Source organism: Cannabis sativa, chromosome 6, assembly GCF_029168945.1.
Source record: "Cannabis sativa cultivar Pink pepper isolate KNU-18-1 chromosome 6, ASM2916894v1, whole genome shotgun sequence".
Lineage (NCBI taxonomy): Eukaryota > Viridiplantae > Streptophyta > Magnoliopsida > Rosales > Cannabaceae > Cannabis > Cannabis sativa.
In genome coordinates this window covers 2,638,646-2,661,129 of record NC_083606.1, presented here as the reverse complement: position 1 = coordinate 2,661,129, position 22,484 = coordinate 2,638,646, and the positions used below count along the sequence as shown (strand labels likewise).

Genomic DNA, 22,484 nt, shown 5'->3' with positions numbered 1-22,484 from the left:
TAGGAGTCGAACAACTCTTCTCTACATAACAAAGACACTCTTTCCTTAAGATATATATACAATTCTAAGTGTTTGAAAGAGATACAAAACCTAGCCGCTATAAGATGTATTTATAATGAATATACATCTTATTGACAGCTTACATTCGGTCTGAACAAGACCTTAGCCAACTAGAAACTTCCCTAAAATAATTCTTCAATCAGTCCAGAAATTTCTATTTTTGTACCTACAGAATCGTGAGCAGTAACTACAACTTTCCTTTTATAGAAAAGGAAAGTTTAGCTCGGTTTTCTCTTCAAGAAATCTGATCTGAGAAAATGGGAAACTCAACAAAGGATCAGATTATACAGCTAGTTAGATAAAAAAGAAATGGGTAACCAAACTTACCATTTTTACCTTTTTTTCAAAAATAGAAAAGCTATACAACTTTTCTTCCAAGTTTGAATACACAAAATAGGAAACCATATTAAAGCATACCAGCCGAAAATAATAATAAATAATAAAATATTTTTGTTAATTAAATATGCCAAAAATAGAATTAACATACCTGATTTAGATTGATTAGAAACTTGAAATTTATTTCTTACAGATTTATATTTTATGAATCTATAAATTGAATTTAGAAGTATTAGTTTTATGAAATTTGAATTATAAATCAATGTTGAATTGATGTTTCATACCAGCTATTCTGTAGACTATTTTTCTGTCAGTTATGATTGTTTTTCAATTTGATTTTATTCTTCTTTTCGGGTGACATCACTAGAATTAACAATGCTTCCTCGTATGCCATAGTTTTTTCATATCGTTGCCGATCCTCATTGCATTGCATGAAGATTTCAATCCCAGGAAGTTTAAATCGTGTAAGTTGAAGGTGTGTAAGATTTGTGTATTTTTTGTTATTGGATTGTATATTTATTTATTTTGCCGGTCCAAATTTTTTTTAAAAATATTATTACTTTTTTGTTATAACTTAAAAAAATACCCATCTTATAATTAATATAAGATTCTCTTTTCTCACCATAACAAATAATGCCAAACTTGTTACATTATATTCCTTGAAAGACTTTTGGCGATGGGGGACCAATAGCAGCTATAATAGACTTTTGGCTGAGTTTACTAATTGTACTCTCTCTTCATTCCATTCAAATAGGGAAATTTACATGGTATACTAATTTTTGTCATTTTTTTTACAAAAATACTTTACTGTGTTTTTTTATAAGTTTCATACTGCAGTATACCGTGTTAAGTTTCACTGGTGTTCTACTGGTGTTTTACTAGTGTTCTACTGTTGTTTTGAGTTATACTGCTTTGTGTTTTACTGGTGTTTTATAAAAACACAGTATTTTTGAAAAAATTTCCGTGTGACAATATTTTTGTAAAAGTTAACCAAAATTCTAATACTTTTGTAAGTTTCCCTTCAAATATTCTTAATGAACTATTACCGTACCTGAAATATGGAACTTATTCCATTAACATTTGCTAACAATTTTACTCTCCAAATTATGTTAACTATATATATCATATTTTGTCTACTAAAGGTTTCCTATTGTCTAGTCATGCTCATCTTTTTATTAAAACAAATAAATTTCATGATAACTAATGTAATTAGTTAACTAATCGTTGTTAATTAATTATTAGTTTTCTTCTAAGTTTTTGTTACTCTGTTTTGTATTGCTTTAATAGAATTCAGTTGAACTGAATTCTTGCTTCATTGTAATTTATGGCCTATAAATAAAGCTCTAGACCTCTTAATCAATGGTAAGTTTTCTAACATTATTTTAGGCTTTCTTTCTTTTTCTTTCTTGCTGCAATTCTTTCATGGTATCAGAGCTCCTCTGACTCACGTTCATGGCGTCCTCTAGCGACAACTCGTCCCCAGTCACTGATCCTTGGCCTCAAGCTCCATACCTCTACACTACTACAAGGAAAGGTCTTTTATCCCGGTTTTTAAGGCTTTTTATCCCGGTTTTCGCTAAAATGAAATCCGGGATGTATGCCAGTGGGATAAAAGGTATTTAAAAAACTGGGATAAAAGGGGTACTTTTTATCCCGGTTTTTTCATAATAACCGGGATAAAAAGTACCCATTTTATCCCGGTTTTTAGAAAGAAGTGGGATAAAAGGGTACTTTTTATCCCACTTTTCATGAAAAAACTGGGATAAAATGTACTCTTCTATCCCACTTTTTATAAAAAACTGGGATAAAAGGGTACATTTTATCCCATTTTTTTAAAAAAAAGTGGGATAAAAAGTCACCTTAATTTTGATCTCATTTTGCAAATGTATTGGTTTTTTTATTTTTTTTCTATTAATTTTATTACATTTCATTTCATTTATTTTTTTCAATAATAATAAATATAATTTTTATTTTTATAATTATATAGAGTATGTATAAAAAAAATTAATTAAAAATGAATGATTAATATCATTTTTAATAACAACAATAATAATTTGTAAGTTCAATTTTAAATAACATTTTACATATTATGGATAAATCTCTAAAATACTCCACAATGTCTGAAAAAATACAATAAAAGACTACTATAATTAATTGTTATATATCAAGGGAAGCAATTGACTTAACCACTGTTATCGAATCAGTAAGAGATGATCGTCCTCAGAATATTGGGATAGGCCGCTAAACTGTCAAATTAAAAAAATAAAACTAATTAAGAAGATAGTACTTTTATATGTTTGTATTTATAGTAAAAATGAGTATTTACTTACTTTTTCTTTTATGGCTGTAATAGGAGTTGAATGTTGAAGCATATCACGAACATAGCGTATTGCACCTCTTCGATATGGGATTTCAAATTCCCCTTGAATAACTTGTGTGATTTGAACCCGTGCATAATCATTTGAAATTATGTCACCATGATATGAAAAGAAACCAACCGCCTCAATTATGACACCCTCAGCCACAACATTGTCAATGTTATCCGAACATAATTTTACACATTGACTTACATCCTCATAGACCATTGGTTGTTCTTGATGTTCATAGTTGTCAATCGGTTCTTGGTAATTAAATATTAAAAAACATGTTCATTTAAGAATCCTAAAAAAAATTCGCCAAAGTTTTCCCTATTTCTACAACATTTCCAAATTTAATAACTATCTAATAATGCACACAAGTAATTAAATCGGATAACAAGAAAAAATAATCACAAAAGCATTTAACAATATAATAATTGCCACCCATCCAACCGCAGTATATTTATATCGCAGAACATACTTCACTACGGATGAATATCTAATATATTCAAACTCCTCTAATAGCTTTATAATTAGTAAAAATTTGTTGGTCAATAATGTACCTTTAGCTAGTAATCAATAATCACCAATATTTTGATTCATTTTCTAATAACAATCCACAACCAACATTAATTAATGTAATTTAAAAAATGTTCAAATTAAAATCATTGTTTCAATTGCTTTGATATTACATTGAACAAAAAATAATAATTATGAATTCAGACAGGAAAATGAAATGAAACAAATTTAATACTTTTTCTGAATCCTAGGTCCAATAATCCAAAGAAAAATTAGTTAAAACAAAGAAAATATATATATAATTAATTATGTATATGATAATGAAATAGACAAGCCACCATCCCAAAGACAAGTTTGTACAGCAACAGCCTCTTTTTTTTGTTGTCTCTATCTATTTCTCCCTTTTATCCTAAACAACATTACTTGCAAAATAACTTAAACATTACATCTCACAACACAATCTCTGTTCAAAACTAACTTAAAAGATTCATTCTTAAAAGATAATCTTTCTCAAAATAATTTCAGTAGCAAAGTGAAAAATGGTCTTTGAGGAGTAAAATTTAAACAAATAATACCTCAAATTTACAACCACATGCTGTAATTAGAAAAAGTTTCCAATTCATTAAATTAAAAGAGACCATAACAACGTTATATGGAGAAGCCGAAGAGCAAAAGATCACCATTTAACAACGAAATTTTATTTTATGCAGCATATAACAGTTGTTGTAATGCTAGTGAGGTAACTCAACTATAATTTGTTTTTAGAAACTATTTGGCAAAACAAAGTATTTTACAGCAATGAGACTAAAGTAAACACTCGCAAAAGAACTAGAAAATACCTCTTTTACTCAATTTTGTAAAAGTGCATAGGACTCTAATGGTTGGCACGATAGGGATAGCAACCTAAGGCAGGGGAAAGAAAGTCATAATTAACACTCAAATAGAGAAATAAAGAATATTTGTTCTTGAGAGAACTATCACTATGAAATACTAAAAAATAATTTTTTATATACTATCAAGATATAATTAAACCGTGTCTCAAGTAATAGAAAATCAGTCCCTACACCGTTACTAGAGAAGCTCACTGTCATAAGACAATGCTTAGCACATTCAAGTGTAACAGAAGATCCAAACATCAAAAGACCAAATGAATTTTTAAAATCATGCGAGTCAAATTACCAATTAAATTTCAGCCATTTTAAAATGCTGGAACTACATGGCTAACACCTGCAGATTTCAGCATGAACGCTACAAGTGACATGAACTAACCAAGAAAAAAACAACGACACAACAAACCTTCTATTTAATAAAAAGAATTTGGTTTTATGTGCTTAAAATAAAATAATGAATTCACAAAAAATAAAAATGACTACATGATTGATCTTTTTATTCTAAGTTAATTAAGCTTGAAAGTATATTTCAATGCTTAATTGACACATCAATGGTCTACTAAAACTTAGAAATAGGTACTGAAAATTTGAACTTAAGAGATGAGAAGAAACAGCCACCAAGCTTTAAAAACTCACATTGTTTTCTTTCAAGACATAGCTTTGCACAGGCTCCTTTCCTTCTAAGCATGAAGTTGCTTGACCCTAACCTTAAAGCTCAAATTAATGGAGTTTAAAGTGAGTTTGAAACTCAAAATAAAATAGAAGAAGAACTCTAAGATATTCAATGGCAGGAGAAGGAAAAAGAGGAGCACAAACATACCATGGCTTTTGGTGCTTGAAACCTAGTTTTCCCAAGGTGCATCCATGGATAGGAAAGAAGATTTATAATTGAAAAAGACCATTATTAGTCAATACAGTAAATCATTAGTGATACAACTAAAAAATTAGAAATTCTTCACATAAACTCTTTCACATTTCCACCCAGCCCCAACCAGAAAAAAAATGGTGGAAAAAATGCAAAACAGGGAAAAAAGAATAAAGAAAAAAGTATACCTTTAATAGTTTTATGAACTGCTTCGACGGATTTGGACGAATCTGGAATAGATGATCGAGTCTCATGGGATTTGGGTAAGGGTTTCTGGGTTTGGGCGGTTAGGTTGTCGAGGTTGTACTGGTATGAGTACTACTGTGATTTTAGGGATGACTTTTTATCCCGGTTTTTAACTAATAACCGGGATAAAAGGTTCCCCTAAAAAAAATTAATCCCTGTTTGGCAAACCCATAAAAATCGAATCTTGAACTTATTTTTTTGCCTTTAATATTTTTTTTTAACATTCTACCAAACAAAGCCCTTGTCTAAAAAAATATTTGCTACATATTTGAGGTGTCAAATCTAAAAGTGGGATAAAAAGTCTCAATATATCTTTTATCCCATTTTTTATTTTTGTTAACTAAAAAAGTAGGATAAAATGTCCCTTTTCTTGTAGTGCCAGTGCAACAATGGAATCTTTTCTCCCATTCTCTCACCTGATCTTCTCTTATCATCAAGCTCGATCGAGCTAATTTTCTTTCCTGAAAATTACAAGTCGTGTCTACTGTTGTTGGCCACGATCTTGATGTTACTCCTTCTGATAAACTGATCATTGGCAAAAGTAATCCTTTCTTTCTTCAATGGCGACGCAAAGATCAGCTTCTGTTATCATGGCAACCCAAGACTTCTTCAACTCAAAGGTTAGCTCACCAATCTTCATAAAGGCTCCTTGACTATCTCTGATTATATTGACAAGATCAAGTCGATTTGTGATTCCTTGACCATTACTGGACATAACATCACATATCATAATATGATCCTTCTCAATGGCTTTGTCCCTATCACCTCTCGGAGTGATGTCTTGTCTCTTGAAGATGTTCAAACCTTGCTTTTGGCTCATGAAACAAGACTCAAAAGGCACCATTCCATGCTTGATATCTCCACCAAATTGTCAGCCAATCTTACCTTTGGCTCTCGTAATGGACCTTATCGTTCACCTCCTTACTATGTTAGAAACACAAATCCTGACCAACAAACTCAAAATCTATCCCATAATTCTTCTCGACCTCCAAACAATAATCGTCCACTATGTCAAGTTTGCTTGAAATTTGGACACACAACTCCTGTTTGTCATTATCATTTTAACTGAAACTGGGTAACTCCAAAGCCAATTTCCTCTCAACCTCAAGCACATCTTCCTGAATAATAGTTTGATTATGATCCTTAGGTTAATGTCTCCCAATCTCTCCCTGATTTTGGGGATGATGCAAGTTGGTTCGTGGACACAGGAGCTACCAATCATGTCACCTGCAACATGGACAATCTTTAATCTACAACCACTTACTCTGGCCATGAAACCGTGGCTGTTGGAGATGGTAAGAGACTTGTAATCTCTCACATTGGTAAAGCTACTCTTTCTCCAAATTCTTTTTCTCACTTGAATTTTGTCTTGCAAGTCCCTACCATGACAAAATTAGGCCCTTATTATATGAATAAATGGTATTTTTAAAAATCATTAAAAAATATATGTATGTTTTTAAAAAGATTTTTTTTTATTTGGGTCCCTAAGATGGATGGGCCCTAGTTGGGGGCCTAGCCTGCCTTAGCCTAGGGCATGCTCCCATGTCGTGGCCTGTGACCTTTTTTTAGGATAATCCTTTTTTTTGATATCTTGGTTGAATAACAAATTGTATTTTGGTCATAACTCTCTTGATATATTTCAGAGTTGGATGATTGAAGATGTTTTAAAATTCAGAAAGTAAGATCTAGAACTTTTACTCACAGAGTTTTCCTGAAAGTTAACGACTAATAGTAAAAAATTAGCTTGATTCAGAATTTTTTTTTATCACCAACAGAGAGTGTTGAGGATCCATACATTTTGAATTTTTCACCCATTGTTTCTTAAAACTCCAAAATTCTTGCTAAATCCAAAAAATTCATCGTATTGAGCATATTTTCTCTCATTTTAACCCACATCATATTTGACCATTACAACCTGAAATAAGAACAAAACAAAAATAAATGAACAATAAAAATTAAAAAAAAACTAAAAATACACATAAAAATACTCTAAAATGACATAAATATAGACTTAACAATAGCAATGCAAAATCTCTCTCTCTCTCTCTCTCTCTCTCTCTCTCTCTCTCTCTCTCTATATATATATATATATAAAATTATTTACTTTTAGTCACAATAAAATTTGTAAATAAAAATGAAAAAATTGTAATTATAAATCACCATTTTGATATTGTGGCTAAAAAGTCCATAGCTAAACATATTAGTTACAAAAATCACATTGTGACTAAATGTTATTTTAGTATTGTGACTAAAACTAAATTAGTGACAACTTATATGTAAATATTATGTTTTAATTACAAGTAATTAATTTTTTTGTTGTGATAAAAAGTCAAATTTAATTACAAAAAATTTATGTTATAAATAAATGATTTTTACTAAAATTAAACTTTTTTTAGTCGCTCTTTGATAGTCGATACTGAGCTATTCTTCTTACTTTCTGTGATTCCAAGAAAATAAAAGATTAAGTAATATTATAAACGATTATTTAATTAGATATATATGAAGTGAAATTGGTGATAATTATAAAATTATTAATTGAATAATTAATAAGCATGGATCGATGTGGCACTGGTTTTGAAATCTATTTTTTGTTTGGCAAAACATGGAGCCATGTGATAACATTTTTTTCATATATAATAGAAACAATATAAAAATTAAACTGATTGAAAATTTTAATTTGATATAATAGGCCCTATATTCATGTGTTGTGATTTGAAAAAACCTAAGAATTATCTTGTATATCTATTTTATTTTATGCTTACATTTATTTTTATAAATATTCTTTAAGATATACCTACTTTTATAGATGATGTTTCTATTATACTCCTATAGGTTAATATAAAATTATGTATTAGATTTAAGTGGAGAGTAAAAGTATATTGAGTAATTCACTTACAAAAGTAGATACATTAATTTAATTAAATATAATATGAAGACATATTTTTAATTTATAAATATTAAAAAAAAAAATCTCAATTTATCCCGAAAAAATATATATTATTGTTGTCAGTCAAATGTTAGGCAAGAATATTAATTACATGAATTTCGAATGTAAGAGACGTGTAGATTAGTTAACAATATTCTTTAAAAACTATTTTTTTAAGTTTACGAGATCTCATACTTAACTATACCAATAAATATAAAACCGAGAAGAGTGCTAACTAAGCACTCATGGTGCCTTTTAACAGTTCTCTAAGAACAATTAATCAGTTACAGAAGCTTTGATTTGGAGTTAGCTTAGGACATAATTTGGAGCAAATATTTAATTAATTATTGTCGTTTTCACTAATTAATTAACTCTAATATATATAGGTACGAGAAAGATCATACATATTATAATACTTTTTCCTTGGTTCCTATAGTTTATTATAATATTCTCTTGTTCTGCCAATATATAAGATTCTTTTCAATATTATTTGTACAAATTTTTTTATGATCTTTCGTACGTTCAATTTATATTATATATATAATTTTTAATTATAATAAGCTGTAATTAAGATCTGTAAATTTAATGAAAAAGATTAGTCTGCCAGTAAACCACATGTGTAACTAGATCGCCAAACACTACTTATATGTATATATCATGGCCATGGAGGGATGTAATAAATATAATATAACTTTTATAGTATAAAAATAAGACAAATATGATGAACTAATCACATCTTTAGCTTGATTATACCTTCCTACTAAAAATAATTGAATTTTATATATATATATAAATATATATATATATATAAAATATAAAATACTTATAATGCTGAAATTATAGAGCCAACAAACAAGATTACTATGCTTAAAGAGCATTAATTATTAAGAAATCAAAACATGCACAATAATTTCTTTATAATTTCTTATAACACAACATCTTCAACAACATAAATTAATTAACAACAAAAGATAAATTAACATACTACATTATTTCATTGCAACAATTATTGTTATCATTTTCCCATCTATAGATGATGATATTAAGGAACATAAGCAATAGGAACCAAGCTTAAAGGCTTCATTCTTTTGAGTGTAGTACCAAAAGATTCACTCATATCCAAATCTTCATGTCTTATTCCATTATTAGGCAATTTCCAATCAAAATGGTAAAGCAACAATGCAAGTGGATACTCAACATTTATGAGACCAAACGCCATACCTGCACACATTCTCCTTCCAGCGCCAAATGGAATATACTCGAAATCATTACCCTTATAATTAGAATCGATAATATCAATAGAGCTATCGACAAACCTTTCGGGTATAAAACTCTCGGCTTCACTCCAATAATTTGGGTCTCTTCCAATCGCCCATACATTAACTAAAGTCCTAGTTTTCGCAGGTATCACATAACCATTTATTTCGCATTTTTCTTGACTTTCTCTTGGAATTAACAAAGGTAGAGGTGGATGTAATCTCATGGTCTCTTTCACAACTATTTTTAGATATTTCATGTCATTAATACCTTTTTCATCAGTTGAACCAGCTTTGTTAAACACTTCTCTAACCTCTTCTTGTGCCTTTTTCAATATATTTGGATTTTTCATCATTTCTGCCATTGCCCAATCTATTACTGTTGATGATGTGTCAATTCCAGCAGCGAATATGTCCTGAAAAAAATAAAAAAATTTGCAAAAATATATAATTTTGGGCAAAAGTTTATAATTTTACTGTTACACAAAATTTTTTTATAAAAATATTAATTATCTTTTTATAAAACAACCGTAAAACAACAAAATAGAACAATTAAAACAACAGTAGAACAACTAAAAAACAATCATAAAATTAAACTTAACACAATATATAATATAAAACTTACACAATTGTTAATTCCATTTTTGGCATATTTAATTGACAAAAATATTTTATTATTTAATGTATATTTCGGCTGACATATATTGATTTGGTTTCCCTATTTGTGTAAATCTAAACTTGGAAGGAAAGTTGACTAGCTTTCATATTTATGGAAATTGAGGTAAATATGGTAAGTTTTGATTACACATTGATTCTTTGCTAACCAGCTGTTATTCTGATCTTGTGTTGAGTTTCCCATTTTCTAAGATCAGGTTTCTTGAAGAGAAAACCGGAGCTAAACTTTCCTTTTCTATAAAAGGAAAGTTGTAGTTACTGCCCACGATTCTGTAGGTACAGAAACGGAAATTCCTAGACTGATTGAAGAATTATTTTAGGGAAGTTTCTAGTGGGTTGAGGTCTTGTTCAGACCGAATGTAAGCTGTCTATGAGATGTATATTCATTATAAATACATCTTATAGCTGCTAGGTTTTGCATCTCTTTCATACACTTAGAATTATATTCATATCTTAAGGAAAGAGTGTCTTTGTTATGTTAACTCTTTTATTCACTTTCATATCATAAGAAAAGAGTGTCTTTGTTTTGTAGAGAAGAGTTGTTCTACTCTTACTCTGTTTATTTGATTGTTTGTATTGTCTTGAGCCTGTATTCAAGTCTACAACAAAGAAGAACATCAGTGCACCTTCGGGAGAAGGGTATTTACAAGCTTTCGGGAGATTGTTTTTGAAGTCTTGCATCGGGAGGATACAAGCACACAACCTTCGGGAGATGGTTGTATAGGCTTTCGGGAGATAGCCTTTAAGCCTTGAATCGGGAGGATTCAAGCACTCTTCAAGGTGATCGAAGGGAGTTCGAGCACTTGGAGTTTTATCAAGATTCGGTTAGTAGGTGGAATACATCAAGCTTGCGGCATACAATAAGAGGGAGTCTATTTATGCATAAGTCAATTACTTTGTATTTTTGATACCGATCTAATGAATCTTAGCTCTGGGCGTGGCCCCGTGGACTAGTAACAATCTGAAAGGATTGTTGAAACCACGTACAAAAATCTTGTGTGTTTTTACTTTTATGCACTGTTTGTTTTTCTGGGTTTCTCTGGAGTTACAGAGTTGCATTCTGTAACTACAGAAAACTGTTTTCAGTACCAGTTTTATTATTCCGCATTTAATTAATCATCAAATTAAATAATCAAACTGGGAATATTAAAATACGGAATTTCAACAATATTTTTGAAAATATATTTTATTAACTAATTTATTACTAGTAATTTAATTATAATACCAACTTAACTAATAATAACAATAATTACACAATTTCTATTAGTTTTTTTTATCATATATATATATATATATCTCTTAAGGTGAAAATATATATTAGAAATCTTTCAGTGCTTTTTACTTTTTTATTACTCAACTAAAATTTTATAATATGTACAAGTACGTTAAAAGAAGAGACAAACACCATTTATAACTTTATCAAGTATATATCAAATATATTTTAATCACGTAACAGCAATATATAAAGGACGGTGCAAAAATACATAAATAAATTATTAAAATATAAATTATATACAATAACATATTTTAATGTATATATATATAATAATTGCTGTTATAAAAAAAATAATAAAATGGAGAAAAAGTCAGTGCAACCCATACTAGGACCCATAATATAGATAGATCCATAAATGTTATTTTCATGATAAAGAGAGATCCACTACTACAATTAATTTCTCAGGTAACTACAAATTTATTTCTTAGGTAGGAAAAAGAATTATTATTAGGCAAAGCATCTTTTATAAGTAACACGATATTCTCTAATAATTATTTTCTTAAATTATATTGGATCTGATACTTAATTACACTAATAGCAGTATGACAATGAGAATGATATAATACTTTTTAGCATTCCTCAATAGAAAATAGGACCACAGAAAAAACCAAATTAAGATAAGTATGGCATGAAATGAATGGAAGAAAATCTTACCCAAATAATAGCTTTAAGATTCTCATTGGTCAAGGAAAATCCTTCATGATCACCACCATTATTATTATGAAAATTCAAAAGAACATCCAACAAATCTCCTTGATCATCATCATCACCATTTCCACTAGCTTTCTTCTCTTGATGTTCCTTAATAATTTTATCAAATATCTTAGCAGATCTTTGTTGAAGCTTCAATAACTTATGCCTAGTTTGACTTATTCTTGAGAAAAACTCAACAGAAGGAAACAAATCAGCAAGCTCAAACCCTAATGAGACCTCCACACCTTCAGCAACAAGTGAAACAATTTCTTCATTGTTGAGACTTGTTTTACTACAAGCTGCCCTAGAAACAATCCCATAAATCAAAATATTGATTCTTTCAGTGAGATTGATTTCTTTCCCAACATTTGATCCAATCCATTGAATCAAGTTTGAAACCTCTTGTTCTCTAATGGGTTTGAAAGCTTGAACCCTAGATGTGCTTAGAAGCTCTTGCATGAAGATTTTTCTTAGTTGTCTCCAATACTCACCATAAGGAGCAAAGACTAGATCAGTACAATCATACAACATGATTTTGGAGAAGAGAACCATTGGTCTTGATGAGAAGACTATGTCATGGGTTCTCATCACTTGTTTGGCATATTCTGGTGATGAGACTATTAGGGTTGGAACTTGGCCTATTTTGAGGTGCATCAATGGTCCATGTTGGGTGGCTAAGTGTCTTAGTTTTTGGTGGATTAGTGACCCAAAAAGTTGGTGTATGTTTCCTAATAGTGGTAGTTTCCATGGTCCTGGTGGGAGTTTGGATGATGATGAAGTGGTTTTTGTGATTATTTTTATTAACATGAAGAGAAAGATGAATAAGGAGAAAAGGATTGGAAAGGAATAATATGGTAGTTGGATCTCCATTGTTATGTTATGAGTGATTGGTCGTTTGAAAGTAGTATTTATATATATATTTATATATATATACTACTATTGTGTGTGGTGATGTTATATTTAAGGGCATGTTGTGTCACTATTCTTATATTGTCATTAAAAAGTCCGTCACTAAAGATATTAGTTATAAAAATTACTATTTGTTGTGACTAATACTAAATTTAGTGACAATTTGTATCTAAATATTATGTTTTCATAATAAGTAATTTTTTTTTTAGTATTGTGACAAAAAAGATTTGTGTGTTTTTAGTCATAATATATACTTGTTGTAACTAAAATTAAATTAGTGATAATCTGTATCTAAATATTATATTTAGTTATAAGTAACTTTTTGTCATAACTAAATCTCACATTTAGTCAAAAAAATTTTTATTGTAATTAAAAAATTATTACTAAAAATAATTATTTTTTGTAGTGTGTAGTCTTGTAAAGATCAAAATTTATAATATGTCAAATTTTGAAAGTACAACAAAATCAACATATAAATAGTAATAACTTTTTCATTAAGGCATATAATAATATTCCCAATATTATATATTATCATGTATGTCGTATAGGAGAGTTCCAAAACATTATATTTATAATCCTATATTTTGATGGTGTATAGTGTATACTGTATTCATAGATCACCTCTCTCTTGCAAATTTATGGAAAATTAAAATAATGTACGGTATTAAAATTATAGAAATTCAAAAAGTTCGTTGTTCGCACACAATATGCTTATTATTATTTTTTTTAGAACATATTATTATTACTAGGAAAATTACTTAATATACATATATATATATATATATTTTTTATGTATAACAATATAAAATCAAATTACTCATCCAAACTAAATAAAAATAGTAAGAAGTTTGATTGGATGTTAGATGTATTCGATTTTTAGACACCGTATCTAATATCCGATCTGATATAGTATTTATATATTTATATGCACACCCCTATGTATTATACCAACAAAGCAATATCTAAATGTAACGAACTACCTAGTTATTACAATAAGAATTGGAATAACAAAACTAACTAACGCCTAGACTCTAACTCCTAATAAATGCTCCCTTAAGATAAAATGTACAGATTTAGTACATTCATCTTGGAGAACACTAAAGGATAGAGGTGTAAGAAGATCCTAGTGCTGCTAGATTTGGTACATTCATCTTGGAGAACACTAAGAATAGAAGATAGAGGTGCAAGAAAATCCTAGTGCTGCTACCGTAAACTTGTCTTGGAACCTATTCTTCTTGGTATTTGGCCGATGAATCTTTGTTCTTGACAACAATTGATTGCAATGATGGATTTTCTAGTTTTGTCGGCAGTGTTGAATTCGGTGGTGTTCTTGACTTGAATTTGTTGGTGTTAGATGTGATGATGAACTTCTATTTGATCTTTAGAAGCATTCATGTGTTTGATATTTAGTTAAGGATCTCGAGTCTCAAAGAAACACAAAATGTCTTGGGTGAGTCAAATCTTATTGTGATGAACATTTATTGGATCTCTAGTTGGATCAAATTGATCACCAGTTATATCAAACGGATCTCTAGTACCTACAATTTTTTTGGGCAAGTCGGTCAAGATAAATTATGGTCGAACCTTTATCATGACTTACGAAGGTTGATCATGAAAAATCAGTTGGAAAAGAGGAATTACAGTAGCTTCACCATTAATTATCAGCCCTATCGATGGAGGCTCATCTTCAAACAAGGATATTCGGGGCAACATCGACTCCAGGTGGTCTGGCAATTCTCTTCAATCAGTCGTCAATCTAATTAAAGTCACTATTAGTAGCAGTACAATCAAGCTGTTCGTGGAACTACTAGAGAAGAAATAATCTGCGAGCTAGTGAACCACTTTTTGGTCAAAGACATCAAGAGCGTCTGATTTATGGAGCAAAATCAATTTTGCGAGGAGTTGTAGACTTCACATGAGGCTTCATACTTGTAGCTCGAGTAGCGCTATTGAAGATCTTGAAGCAAGAATTCAATTTAGGGATTTTGTGTTCACTACAAAAAACTGCTGCGTACTTTTAGTGACACTTTTTAGTCACAACATAATTTTTTTGTGACGAAATGTAACTTTTAATCACAACAAAATGTTACTTGTGACTAAAACATAATATTTAGTTACAAGTTGTCACTAATTTAGTTTTAGTCATAACAAGTATTGTGACTAAAAATACATTTAGTTACAACAAATTGTAATTTTTGTGACTAATACTTTTATTCACAAACATTTTAGTTACAATATAAAAATTATGAGTTACAATTAGTCACAATTTTTTTACTTTTAGTTACAAGTTTTGTTGTGACTAAAAGTAAAATTTTTTGTAATGCTTGGGATATTTTTGAGGTTATTACTTATGATATCATATTAGAATTTGGCATGAAGATATAAGAATTTCATCTCAAAACTAATTAACAATGAATGGAATAACTTATAAATTTTATATATGACATTATCTTTTCATACATTAATTAAGATTCTATAACATACCATAAATGGAAAACAACCCAAATGAAAGACTTTTATGGTGTTCCCATATTAGAACTGTCCAATGATTGTATGGATAGGCAGAAAGATAAATATAAGATAATATTTTTAATTAATTATTTAATAGTTTGCGTGGATTCGTAATAAAAAAAATTGGATAAAATATTGTATAGACAAATTTGAGTGAGATATAATAATAAGAGAACGAATAGAGGAGAAAGGAAAAAGTCTTTTGTATATTTTAAACAAATAAAAAATCAATTAGGTAGATGATCAAGTCAGCTTGATGAAATTATTATTTTATAAGAAAAAAAACGTGTCGTGTATATATATATATATATACTAGGTGATTGTTACGTGCCAAGCCACGTAGTGTTAGTTTTATTTAATATTTTAGTTTTTTATTTTAATTAATAATTAAAATAGTATAATTATTTGAACGATTTGTTTTATAAAAATAAAATATGTGTCAGTATATTTAGTAAGTAAAACATAGTTGTGTTATAATAATGTATGTTATTAATAGTAAAATGTACATTAATCTTCTAATTGAAAAAAGTTCTATTATCTCATTTCATATCTAATAATAGCTACACAACTATATATTTATAGACTTTCACATTCTTTGCAAATTACTAATAAGCACCAATAATATTTTCATATTCTAATATTTTTCAACATTCTCCTCTTGGTGGTAAAATTAAAAATAAAACTAAAAATAAGCACAAACATATAAGGTAAATACTAATTACAGCCCATTTCATCTTTTTTTTTTATTATTTTTTTAAGCCCAAGCCCAAAAATTTCTAAGCCAACACAATCAATCTTCTTTTATATTATCTTTTCTAGATATTTTATCTATATTTTTCTTTTTTAAAAAATAAATAAAAAAATTATTAATATTCTCCCAAGATAGGTTTGTTAGAGAGATATGTGGCTAAGATGATTTTTTTAATTTAAAAAGAGATTATTAATATTTAAAAGATTGTTTATTAAAGGATTGTTTATCTAAAAAATTATTTAATTTTTAGGGTTTAATTATTGGGTTTATTTTTTAACGAGAGATCAAACCAAGAAATACCGTTAGATAGGCACTTTTAATATATAAAGATATATATATTTCCATTATTAATAATTAAATCAGTTAATTTTAAAGGCAATAAGTGTTACTGTTGGATGGCATCATGGCCAATAATGAGAGCCATTTTGTATATAAATTGTGTATAATATTAATATATAGAAGAATTAATCCCTCTATAAAATTTTCCTCCTTTCACCACCTTAATAAAAGAAAATTCTTTTGAGTAAATTTGGAATGTGTACACATGGATAGAAATTAAAAAAAAAAAAAAAACAAATATGGAATGTGGACAAAACTAGAAGAATTATGTAGCTTGTAATTTTGATGTATAATATTTTTTTTTTATTTATTTAATTATGTGAGTGATTGCTAACTAGACTAACAATTTAATCAGGCACAGAGTAATTAAAATAATAATATATATTATTAAAAAAAAATTATTTATACATTTAAAAACTTATTGTTATTTTATTTATTTTTACGATCTTATGAATTTGCGTGTCCAATAACGCATGTTAATGTTGATCTTAATTTCCCTTTTTGTAATTTGGTGAATGAGATAATATTTCATGTTCTGACTTTCAGTGGTTTTTTACTCTGCTAAATGGTAATAATTTTGATATCATTCTAGAGGCAGCTATGGTTAGTTGGAGGTTATGGAAGGCTCGCAACGAGTTATTGTGGCAGCAGAAGTCTTGTTCTGCTAACGAGGTAGTTTCTTCGGCTCGAAAAGCTCTTGGCCAATGGAAGATTGCTCAATCCCAGGCAGGGCCGGGGTTCCCTTTTTGTTACTGATGTAAATAAGGGCATCGATCAATGGCCTAAACTAGAAAGATTTAAGGTCAAGATAAATATCGATGGTGCTATCTTTGAAGCACAACAAAGATTTGGGTTTGGTTGTATGGCACGCGGTTCTGATGGTAGATTAGTGGAGGCTATTTAATTTCGGATAGTAGTTGTGGGATTGTCACACCAGAAATTGCTGAAATAACTCGTATCAAGGAGACTTTGAGTTGGATAAAGGAAAAAAGGTTGGAATGATGTGGTTATTGAATCAAATGCCTTAGTTGCGGTTCAAGCAATGAATAGCTCCATTCACATGCCATCTCAATTTGGGTTATTGGTTGAGGATCGTCAAATGCGCCGGCAAATGAAAGTGCGAATTTAGGCTAGCTTTGCTTTATGCCGGCAACATTTATCGGCGCATTTTACGAAATGTGCCGGTAAAAAGGTTTTTTCTTGTAGTGTCATGAAGGTCCTGGTTATGTTTCATAGAATCATCTTTGCAGGTTAAAGAAAGGAGGAGGTTGGGCTTTTAGAAATTGATTCAATGGAACCAGACGGATTTGGGAAAGTATGTTTAGGCTGTGGCTACAAAATAAAATATTTTGTGGGATAAATGGGTGAATAATGTTTATTCGAACGGAGATAATTGGTGGAACTATGAGGCTACTGCTCAAGGAAGTTGGTATTAGCGTCAAATTGTGAATATGAAGAATAAAATTAAATTTTATATGACTGAGTATCAGCTACTACAATGTAAATACACAATTAGATTTGGCTATGAAGTGTTGAGTACAAGAGATGGGTGCACTCTCAATGGGTAATATTAGAAAAATTTGAGTTTTTATAATTAATTTTTCTAATTAAATAAAAAAATTCTCATTTTTACATTATATAGCTGAGATTGGTTCATCAGCTAAAGAAAATAATAAAAAAAAGTTTTTCTACAAAAAAAGTGATAAAAAAAAGTTGATTTTGACTTTTAGATATATTTTTTGATATTTTGTTTAATTAAGTAACTAAATTAAGCATAGAAATTTAAATTTCTCTTTTATAATTCGTTATCGGAAAAAAATTTAATGGTTTAATATTTTTAAAATTATTATTTATAGTTAAATTTATTTAGTAACCATTAATAAGTAATATCCATCAAAAAATATTCTATATATATAAACAAAAAGAAGTATTCTATATATATAAACAAAAAGAAGTAGGTCAACGTTGATTAATGCTTATCCATAAATATATATTATATTCCTTTAAAAAATATATATTTATATATAGCTAGAGAGTAGATATAGGCCCTATTATATTAAATTTTTCAATAAATTTCATATTTATATTGTTTCTCTCACTGCATGATTAACATCAAATATATAATATTATGAGGTGCCTTCATGTTTTTCCAAACAAATTAGTAAATTAATAGATATCCAAACCAGCATAATATATTAATATCGCGCGATCCATGCTTAATTATTCAACTAGTGGGAGGCACACGTGCGGTTCAACATGATTTTTTATTGGGGCTTTTTTATTTTTACAGTTCAAAATAGTTTTTTTTAACACTTTTTATGGAATTTTATATAGAAACTCATATTGCAATTAGCGCTGCAACCTAAATTGCACTAAAAAATCGTATAGAAACCCCTATTGCACTAATATTTTATAAAAAATAAACTTACAATAATTTTTAAAAATTACTCTTAATATTTTTTTTGAATTATTTTTCTCACATTATTTTGTGTTAATTTTAGTACTTATTTAAAAAAAATCTTAATTATTTTTCAAATTTTTATATATATATTTTTTTTTTCTAATAGATTTTTATATAATTTTTTATTTTAATTTTTTTATTATAATATTTAAAATATTTTGATGGATTTATTTTTTAACAATTTGAATTGAAGGAATTTTGATAAAAAAAACTAATATAATTACAGATATAAATTTTATTTAAAATAAAAATTATTAAAATATGGTGCATTTATAAATTTTTAGAGTGCAAATAAAACTCTCCTAAAGATATTTGTGCTCACTGTCCACATTAAACAAAAATTATAATCACTTATACTAAATTAATTTTGTGGAGCTTTTTTACTATTTTACTTTACAATTATGAAATTAGAAAATACATATATTTTTTAAGTGTGATATTATTTTAGTATAGGCTATGGTCCTCATACATCAATAACTTGGTTTGTTCTTACGTGTGTCAAATTAATGTTAAAAATATAAGTGAATGTATATAATTCAACAATTTTAAAAATTTATAAATCTATTATTTTAATTTAGTATATATACTTATATAACTAAAATTGTGTTTTTTTTATTTTTTATTTAATAAAATAATAAGTAAATTATTTCCATTAATTGAAATAATTTTTAAATTTTTTTTGTATAAAATAATATACTTTTAACTTATTTTGTAGAAAGATAAATTATTATTCATTAATTAAATGTGAGATATAAAAAGATTTCAAAAATATTTTTTTTTTATTTGTAAAAGGATTACAATATGTATGGTTTTTGAATTATGAAAGAACAAGTTATTGTTTTTTTGTAGTTTAGTATTTTATAAAGGTTAATTAAGTAATTTACTTAGTGGAAGCCTAAAACATTCTCTTTTTTTATAAAGGTTATAGATTAATAGTTTTATAATTATCACTTATTTCATTTTCACTTTATATCTTTTTTTTTTTTTTTTGACAAAATAATTAAAATTATTATAAAAATTCACAATGTAGACATCAATAGTCTGTTTTTAGGATAATATTGTTTAACCATACTTATTTCATGATTATTATTAGGTCATCTTTTATTAATGTTATTATGTTTTGTAGGTGAATGTTAATAATAACATTAAATCCTGTTGTTATAATTAAGTTCAAAAATTATCAAAGCCACCAAACATATATAAGGCACTAATTCCATAAATACCGTTCACCTTAATTATATATAATTAATTAATCGTTTATATATAATTAACTTAGTCTAATCATAGAAGCAATAATTTACCATTTGTATAATATTCCTGAAAATTGTAATTAAATTCTCAGTACTAACAAAGTTGTACAAAAATAATGCATTTACGTGTACCTTGGGTCAATGGTTATCTATAATATAGCTAATTGATTCTAAAATATAAAACACTTGTCTAATTAATTAATTAATTAATCCTTTTTTCAAACTTTTCTTTGGCATATATCATGAAATCCAAGTATATACTCCCATTACTACAACTTTATTATTTCTTTATTTGTTTAATTTTACTTAGGGTTAGGGAGACCTATAACTTTGTAATATATTAGAGTATTTTATCATTTTTTGACCAAAATAAATAATTATACCTAACTCACTAACCAAATTTGGTAAATGATGAAGACATGCAGGTAGGTTAAGAAAAAGTAAACTATATGTCGACTCGAACGACATATAAGAGTGACATATAAGAGCAACTCCAATAGACGTTATCTAATTATAATATTTTTTACACTAAATATCGAGACTTTATGTACGTAGGGTCAAGATATTGATGATGTAGATTTTTTTGTATTTGGGCATCGTAGCTCAATATGAGTATCGTTTGTTTTTCTTTTTTATCTTTTAATAATAAAAAAAATGAGTAGTTTGCCTAAAAAAAATTCGTGAGTAAAGCAAGGTAGCTTAAAATAATGATAAAAACAAAATTATTAAAGACTTTTTATTTCTTTGTTAGATAAATAAAACAATAGCTTGTCATAACTTGTAATTTTTGCCACTCTAGTCACACTACTACAATCTTGGCCTTTAGAGGCTGTTTTTTCACTCCCACTTATAAAAAGGGAAGCTAAAGGGTGTGAAAATACCCGTTTTTTTCGAAATTGACATTTAGAGGCGGTTTTTTGATAAAAACCGTAGGTATAAAATTGCATTATACCATTTAGAGGCGGTTGGGAAATACTTTTTTTTTTTTTTTTAGGTTTAGCCCTATGCCGTCGGTTGCTTTATAGGAACCGACGGCATAGGGTACACGTGTTTGCTGACACGTGTACCCTATGCCGTCGGTTATTCTATAATAACCGACGGCATAGGGTTATATATACAAACCCTATGTCGTCTTCCTCATTCACCTCACGCGAACCAAACCAGAGAGCACAGCCACCACCAGAGAGAAGAGAAAACCCTCGCCAACCACCCCTCGACCAGCCCTTTTCTCCCCCATTTCTCAACCATTTCAGCCCATTTTTGTTGCAAAATCTTCTATTTTCGATACTTAATCCTATACACCCAAAAAGTTTTAATTTTTTTCCCTATTTCACTGTCATCCGAACCTATACAAAAATAGTGGGTATAACTCCGGCCACCATTTTTTGTTGAGAAAACATTGAATCTCAACCTCTTTTAAGGTATAAATATAGTTTCTATTCATTTTTATAATGTACATTGTTTTATTTTTAGTTTTTGTAAATTATTTTTTGGGTTTTTTAATTTTAATGGTAATATTGTTGTGTTGTATGTGTATAGTGCCCGGATTTTTTACGGAATTGCTCGTCCGATTGCGGTTATTAGGTAAAAATTTAAAGCTCAACATATAGTATATATATGTAATTTTATATTTTATTGAATATGTGTGTATATAATGTGTGTATATTAGTGTGTGTATAGTTTAGAAATAAAAATTTTAAAATTAAATTAGTGTGGGAAATAATTTTTTTTTGAGATAATAGTGTGAGATATAATTGATTATATATATATGTATGTATAATTTAGTAACTAAGTAACTTGTTACTATTTTTAATAACTAGTTATAAGTAATGAAATAATTATTTTTGCAATTTCGTTGTATTTGTTTATATTGTAGGTTCGGTATAATTTTGTGTGTAGTGTATTTGAGCTTGCATTGATAGGTATATACTTTAACTAACTTTTTCTTATTATATAATTAATTATCAATGCATGTTAGTTGAGTTTGAATATCTTAAATATTCATCCGTAGTGGAGTAGGTTCTGCGAATACATGTACTGCGGTCGGATGGGTGGATAAATTTTGTATTGGTTATCTGTTTTGTTTGTTATTTTAGGCACTTTTAAAATTTTTGGGAACGTCCAATTACAGTAGTTGTCTTCTAGAAATTTCGGTAGAATTAGG

The 22,484-nt window shown here is 28.3% G+C and overlaps 2 protein-coding genes across 2 annotated transcripts; both read right to left on the bottom strand.

Moving 5' to 3' along the window:
- Positions 1 to 2,402: 2,402 nt before the first annotated feature.
- LOC115694824 (uncharacterized) lies at positions 2,403 to 3,429 on the bottom strand. The gene is made up of 2 exons (XM_030621914.2): positions 2,727 to 3,429; positions 2,403 to 2,642 (listed from the first exon to the last, which is right to left on the bottom strand). Exons 1-2 carry the CDS (start codon positions 2,979 to 2,981, stop codon positions 2,589 to 2,591), a joined length of 309 nt encoding a protein of 102 aa, XP_030477774.2. The 5' UTR covers positions 2,982 to 3,429; the 3' UTR covers positions 2,403 to 2,588.
- A 5,651-nt stretch (positions 3,430 to 9,080) lies between these two features.
- LOC115725712 (cytochrome P450 71D9) lies at positions 9,081 to 13,017 on the bottom strand. The gene is made up of 2 exons (XM_030655308.2): positions 12,061 to 13,017; positions 9,081 to 9,871 (listed from the first exon to the last, which is right to left on the bottom strand). Exons 1-2 carry the CDS (start codon positions 12,967 to 12,969, stop codon positions 9,242 to 9,244), a joined length of 1,539 nt encoding a protein of 512 aa, XP_030511168.2. The 5' UTR covers positions 12,970 to 13,017; the 3' UTR covers positions 9,081 to 9,241.
- Positions 13,018 to 22,484: the final 9,467 nt, after the last annotated feature.